At 39.8% G+C, this 7,366-nt stretch overlaps 1 protein-coding gene across 2 annotated transcripts in view; it reads left to right on the forward strand.

The window, feature by feature from the left end:
• pkn1b (protein kinase N1b) overlaps nt 1–3,497 on the forward strand; it is a 94,652-nt gene extending 91,155 nt beyond the window's left edge. For both annotated transcript variants that reach the window (XM_028599836.1, XM_028599835.1), the window contains exons 20-22: nt 1,325–1,432; nt 1,584–1,664; nt 2,631–3,497. In XM_028599836.1, coding sequence (XP_028455637.1) covers nt 1,325–1,432; nt 1,584–1,664; nt 2,631–2,834 — 393 coding nt within the window. In that variant the 3' untranslated portion in view covers nt 2,835–3,497. The remainder of the gene's footprint in view (nt 1–1,324; nt 1,433–1,583; nt 1,665–2,630) is intronic.
• Nucleotides 3,498–7,366: the final 3,869 nt, after the last annotated feature.

The raw sequence follows: 7,366 nt of genomic DNA on the forward strand, positions 1-7,366 counted from the left end.
AATACTTTTAACAAGAATAAGTAAGTCGAGGCTGTTGCAGACAGATTTCATAGAGGTATAACATGTAAAGGAGGGACAGATAGATTTTTGGCAGTTTGCAGATTATCTGTGTCGGTGTTTTATGTACCTGATAAAGTTAAAGAATTAAAAAGTGGTCTACTTTGGCTCGGCTACAGCTTGGAGTCTGTCCCTCTGCTTCAGTTTCACTCCCCACCGAGTCTGACTTAACTAGGGTTGGGCATCGTTTGGATTTTAACATTTCTGATTCTCGATTCCGATTCTTTGAGTGGTGGAGTTGAAACGGGTCACATGCCTACTTTCACAAATAAGAGGAAAGTTTTATTTTGATTCAACAGTGGTTTGCAGTTTTACAGTTTTTTCAACGTAAAATAAAGCCAGAGTAGAGCGGCGCTTACTGTGCTCCGTGGCTGCAACACAACAAGCACCTGGTTGCTACGGAAACCCAAACTTGCGCACGTTAAATTGGGAAGCGATGGTCGGATTTGAAACCAAATCCTCCAAACGATTCCAATAAAGAAACGATTCCGATGGAATCGTAATTTTTGAACTCCGATTAGGGATCGGTTCTCGATGCCCAGCCCTGGAGCTTAAGGCCTCTTTACAGTCGCTGCACTTGACCTGTCGCGCGCCAATGTGACCTCAAAATGACGTAGATCTCGCTGGCGCGCCAAGATTTTGAGTCTATTTTTTTCAGCGTCACGCGACAAAGCGGAAACAGGAAGCATGGACGAGTTCGCCGACAACGTGATGTCAGGACTCTCAGAGTGACTGCAGGTCTCTCTGGTAATCTTACCGGGTTAAGATGAGTTCTTTTATGGTGAACGAAAGGCTCGATACCCACAAGTAGGTCTCCAATCGTTGTTCAGACATTCTGAAGTATTCAAAGTGCTTCTCTTCGTCTATCATCCTCATCTGTTTCACGAGGATATTGAACTCACCATAGTAATGTCTGCCGTTATTCAAAGGACCAACATTGCACCTTCTTCTTCTTCTTCTTCTTCTTCGTTTCTTTGCAAGCAGGCTCAAAAGCAGCTGGTCTTCCTCATCCATTGACTCCAATATCATCTCAGCCACTGTTGACATTGACGTCAATGCTGCTGCTGCCAGTTCTGCCCTTGTTTACCTTTTTCTTCTTCTTCTAGTCCGTAGAAATAGCAAAGTCGGTAGCCTTTCCTCATCAGAGCCACCTCTGTTCAGGAGAAGACTGCAGCTAGAATCGCGTTGGCGAATGGCGTCATTAACTACTAATGATTGGTATCGGACCCTAATGTAATGCAAACTAATGTGCGTCTTTTTCTTCCAGTCTCCGTTCCCAGGTGACGATGAGGAGGAGGTTTTCGACAGCATCGTGAACGATGAAGTGCGCTACCCTCGCTTCCTCTCCACCGAAGCCATCGGCATAATGAGACGGGTTAGACTCTGCATACTTCTGCTGTCACTTCCTGCTCCTGACTCACCTCAGCTCTCTTTTCGTGCTTTTAATGTTGAACGCATGCATCACTCTGACAACAGAGAAAACTGTGTAAATGATGAAGTATTGTTACTTTTTTGTTGGTTGCTAGTTGTTGAGGAGGAATCCCGAAAGACGGCTGGGCTCTGGAGAAAAGGATGCTGAAGATGTCAAAAAACAACCGTTTTTCAGGGTGAGCGTCTATTTTTTTTACCTGAAAATGGTAACTTTTCTGTATTTTTCAACGTTTCCAAAACTATTTTCCCTTGTTTTTGTGTGTCTAAGTGACTCAACAACAATCTTTAAAAATGGTCAAAGCAAGAGCGCTGCAGTCGGCAGTGACTAAACAAGTTGCAATGTAACGTTAACGGGCAATTTCCGTCCACTAAAAGTTCTGTTGTTGCCGCTGACAGACTCAGATTATTATTCTAAGTGTCTGACAACATTATGGGATGGATCCCTACAGAGATAGACCTTTTAGTTAAAGAGTAAGATCCTTTTAGTTTAACATGAAACAGCCCCGAAATCACCATCACCAAACTCCACCAGACTCCATGTAAATAATCAGGACTTTTAGCGTGTATAGAGCCAGCATATCTCCACCAGACTCCATGTTAATAATCAGGACTTTTAGCGTGTATAGAGCCAGCATATCTCCACCAGACTCCATGTAAATAATCAGGACTTTTAGCGTGTATAGAGCCAGCATATCTCCACCAGACTCCATGTAAATAATCAGGACTTTTAGTGTGTATAGAGCCAGCATATCTCCACCAAACTCCATGTAAATAATCAGGACTTTTAGCGTGTATAGAGCCAGCATATCCCCACCAGACTCCATGTAAATAATCAGGACTTTTAGTGTGTATAGAGCCAGCATATCCCCACCAGACTCCATGTAAATAATCAGGACTTTTAGCGTGTCTTCAGCATATCTCCACCAGAAATCAAGAAGTTGTTGTTCTCATCAGTCTCATCTCTATCTGTAAAGTGTCTCGAGATAACTTTTGTTATGATTTGATACTATAAATAAAATTGAATTGAATTGAATCAGTCACTTGGACACAAAAACATGGGAAAATACGGTCCAGGTTGGTACCGAAGTTGCCCCTTAATGTTCTTGCATCTTGCTGAGAAACTAAATGTGAACGTTGTTTAGGGCATGGACTGGGAGGCTCTTCTTCAGAGGAAGGTCCCGCCCCCGTTTGTCCCGACCATCGGAGGAAAAGAAGACGTCAGCAACTTTGACGTGGAGTTCACGGCCGAGGCTCCCGCCCTGACGCCCCCCCGCGAGCGCCGCAACCTTTCCCGCAAGGAACAGGATTACTTCAAGGATTTTGACTACGTCTCAGACCTCTGTTAGGGTCCCATGGGTCACAGGGCGGTCAGCCGCAGACTCTGAGAGGAGACTGAGAAGCGAAAGGCGACTGACCAGAGGAACTCAATGGTCATGAGAGGCGATGGTCACTCCTTAACTGTTCTTTGTTTTTTTAAATCTCTCCGTCTGTTTGTTTGTTTGCGATGGGGGAGGAAGAACTGGCCGGGGGCCGATCGTGCGTGTGAACGGGTATCAGTGGAGTCTGAAATCGTGTGTGTTGCACACACCACGCATGCAAAAAAAAAAACATGCATCTACAGTCCTCTGGAGGTCTGCAGGTGCGTGGCTTTTAGAGGAAGAGAACGTGGTGTTTATAACGGATAAAATAATCCAGATTATTATGTAACAAAACGGAAGAAGAGTCCTTTCATGGATCCTGCTGTTTGTCCAACACAGAACTGCAATGCTCAGAGAGCCTTGAAATCAATCCCAGAGTGAAAGGTGATGATTCTTTGTCTCTTCTCTCCCTGTGCTCACCCCTCTCGTCTCTCTCGTCCCTTCACGTATATCTGCTGTCGGTTTGTTGCTGCTAAGTGTGTGTTTGGTTGTGTACGGTGTCCCTGCCTCAGTCAGTGATGAATGTACAGTACAGGCCAAAAGTTTGGACACACCTTCTCATTCAAATGCGTTTCCTTTTTATTTTCATGACTATTTACATTGTAGATTCTCACTGAAGGCATCAAAACTATGAATGAACACATATGGAATTATGTACTTAACAAAAAAGTGTGAAATAACTGAAAACATGTCTTATATTTTAGATTCTTCAAAGTAGCCACCCTTTGCTTTTTTTATTAATAAGGGAAATAATTCCACTAATTAACCCTGACAAAGCACACCTGTGAAGGTAAAACCATTTCAGGTGACTACCTCATGAAGCTCATTGAGAGAACACCAAGGGTTTGCAGAGTTATCAAAAAAAGCAAAGGGTGGCTACTTTGAAGAATCTAAAATATAAGACATGTTTTCAGTTATTTCACACTTTTTTGTTAAGTACATAATTCCATATGTGTTCATTCATAGTTTTGATGTCTTCAGTGAGAATCTACAATGTAAATAGTCATGAAAATAAAGAAACACATTGAATGAGAAGGTGTGTCAAAACTTTTGGCCTGTACTGTATTCCTCATCAGCTGCGCTCATCTCATGCACCACCTGTAAGTGAACACATGGGGGAGCCAGAGGAGAGGGGAAATTCTGCGTGCAATAGACTCTTTTTCACAGCAGACATGTTGACATGTCATTGGAGGAACAGCACAGGTGTGTTCAAAACTATTACTGATGGCTGCGTTCCACTTAGGAGAGACCCTGGTATTAAACCATTACTGATGGCTGCATTCCACTTAGGAGAGACCCTGGTATTAAACCATTACTGATGGCTGCATTCCACTTAGGAGAGGTCCTGGTATTGTTCATGCTGACTCACTGAAATATCTTACTGGGACACTTGATGGAACTGAGCCATCGTTAAGGTTATCAATCTCAGCTGTGCTTTTCCTTTTCCATGTCTGCTGTGATAAAGGTCCATTCATGTGCTGAATGTTAACACAGGTCACCTCTTCGTCGTCTTCTCTGTCCGCTGTCTTTCGGTACAACACAGATTTTTTGTAAACTACAATCAGTTTTCAATGACAAAAAGCTTTTACATTTTTGTTTTCTTTTTTTGTGTGATTTATAATTGTTGTTTTTAACTCGTCCTCCCGCCCCCCAATCTGTGTGTCCTCCTCTGTTATTTGCTGGTGAAATATGTTGGAACTGTGACTCAGTAAAGATGTGAACCCAACACAGCAGTGATCCATTTATTGCCATTGGCAGTTTTTCCCTTCGGTTAGTCCAGGGGTGTCAAACCAGTGTTCGAATTACTGGGGGATATTGAGTGGGTCCGACTCCCCCCCTAGATGACTTGGACCCTCCCAAAAGGGATGGAAATAATATTTTGGGGGGGGTTACTGAAGAAAATGTAATAAAATATAATATTAGCCTATCCAAAATTGTATGTATTTAAATGTAGTATTGCCATCACATACAGTACAGGCCAAAAGTTTGGACACACCTTCTCATTCAATGTGTTTCCTTTTTATTTTCATGACTATTTACATTGTAGATTCTCACTGAAGGCATCAAAACTATGAATGAACACATATGGAATTATGTACTTAACAAAAAAGTGTGAAATAACTGAAAACATGTCTTATATTTTAGATTCTTCAAAGTAGCCACCCTTTGCTTTTTTTGATAACTCTGCAAACCCTTGGTGTTCTCTCAATGAGCTTCATGAGGTAGTCACCTGAAATGGTTTTACCTTCACAGGTGTGCTTTGTCAGGGTTAATTAGTGGAATTATTTCCCTTATTAATAAAAAAGCAAAGGGTGGCTACTTTGAAGAATCTAAAATATAAGACATGTTTTCAGTTATTTCACACTTTTTTGTTAAGTACATAATTCCATATGTGTTCATTCATAGTTTTGATGCCTTCAGTGAGAATCTACAATGTAAATAGTCATAAAAAAATAAAAGGAAACACATTGAATGAGAAAGTGTGTCCAAACTTTTGGCCTGTACTGTATGTATGTATGTATGTGTATGTGTATATATATATATATATATATATATATATATATATATATATATATATATATATATATATATTTAATATGCAGGCTGTAAATATCGACATAGAAAAACAGGAGTTTTGACTGATGACTTAGTAAAGATGTGTCCAAAGTTTCTCTGAACATGAGACAGTATAACATGTAGAGCTGTCTGCTGTTCTGTGCCAGAAACGTAGGGTCACACTGACATTGGAACGACACGACAGTGAACTCGGCTTTAAGCCGCATCAGCTGATGTCCACGACAGTTCTTAGAACTCACGGGTAAAATGTAATATCAGTAAGTACTAACAATATCTAAATGCTTTGCTGCAATTTTGGCAAATTATTTTCCATCTCTGAGTTGAGTTGATGGTTAGATGGAGTGCTGTTACTGCTATTGAACGTACACGGTTGAAAAGCCAGGCCGGGCCCCAGCTGTTATTCTTAATGGTGTACCGAAATGGTTAGAATTAAAAACATTCTTGGAATTATTAATGGGAAGGAAACTGGACGATAAAGAAACATAGACGTACAGTAATGGAAGAAGTATTCAGATCCTTTAACACCACACTGTAAAAAATACTCTGTTACATGTAAAAGTCCTGCATTGAAAATGCTACTTAAACCTACATTGTGTAATGTTTTGAGTTGATTCTTAGCAAAAAAAACTTTGTTCTTTCACAAATATGTGCTTATTCATGTGTAATTACTTCCAACAACTAATCAAAGAATTCTCGTAAGCATAGAATCTGCCATTCAGAATCATTCAGAATACATACGCTCCATCTTTAAAATACATTAAGCAAAGAGGGACATACCTCCATCTTTATAATACATTAACCAAAGAGGGACATACCTCCATCTTTATAATACATTAACCAAAGAGGGACATACCTCCATCTTTATAATACATTAGCCAAAGAGAGACATACCTCCATCTTTATAATACATTAGAGGGACATACCTCCATCTTTATAATACATTAGAGGGACATACCTCCATCTTTAAAATACATTAGAGGGACATACCTCCATCTTTAAAATACATTAGAGGGACATACCTCCATCTTTATAATACATTAGAGGGACATACCTCCATCTTTATAATACATTAGCCAAAGAGAGACATACCTCCATCTTTAAAATACATTAGAGGGACATACCTCCATCTTTATAATACATTAGCCAAAGAGAGACATACCTCCATCTTTATAATACATTAGAGGGACATACCTCCATCTTTAAAATACATTAGAGGGACATACCTCCATCTTTAAAATACATTAAGCAAAGAGGGACATACCTCCATCTTTATAATACATTAACCAAAGAGGGACATACCTCCATCTTTATAATACATTAACCAAAGAGAGACATACCTCCATCTTTATAATACATTAGCCAAAGAGACATACCTCCATCTTTATAATACATTAACCAAAGAGGGACATACCTCCATCTTTATAATACATTAACCAAAGAGAGACATACCTCCATCTTTATAATACATTAGCCAAAGAGACATACCTCCATCTTTATAATACATTAACCAAAGAGGGACATACCTCCATCTTTATAATACATTAGCCAAAGAGGGACATACCTCCATTTTTATAATACATTAACCAAAGAGGGACATACCTCCATCTTTATAATACATTAGCCAAAGAGGGACATACCTCCATCTTTATAATACATTAGCCAAAGAGAGACATACCTCCATCTTTATAATACATTAGCCAAAGAGAGACATACCTCCATCTTTATAATACATTAGCCAAAGAGAGACATACCTCCATCTTTATAATACATTAACCAAAGAGGGACATACCTCCATCTTTATAATACATTAACCAAAGAGAGACATACCTCCATCTTTATAATACATTAATCAAAGAGGGACATACCTCCATCTTTATAATACA

The sequence above is a fragment of the Perca flavescens genome, chromosome 15 (genome assembly GCF_004354835.1).
Source record: "Perca flavescens isolate YP-PL-M2 chromosome 15, PFLA_1.0, whole genome shotgun sequence".
In the NCBI taxonomy this organism is placed as follows: Eukaryota; Metazoa; Chordata; class Actinopteri; order Perciformes; family Percidae; genus Perca; species Perca flavescens.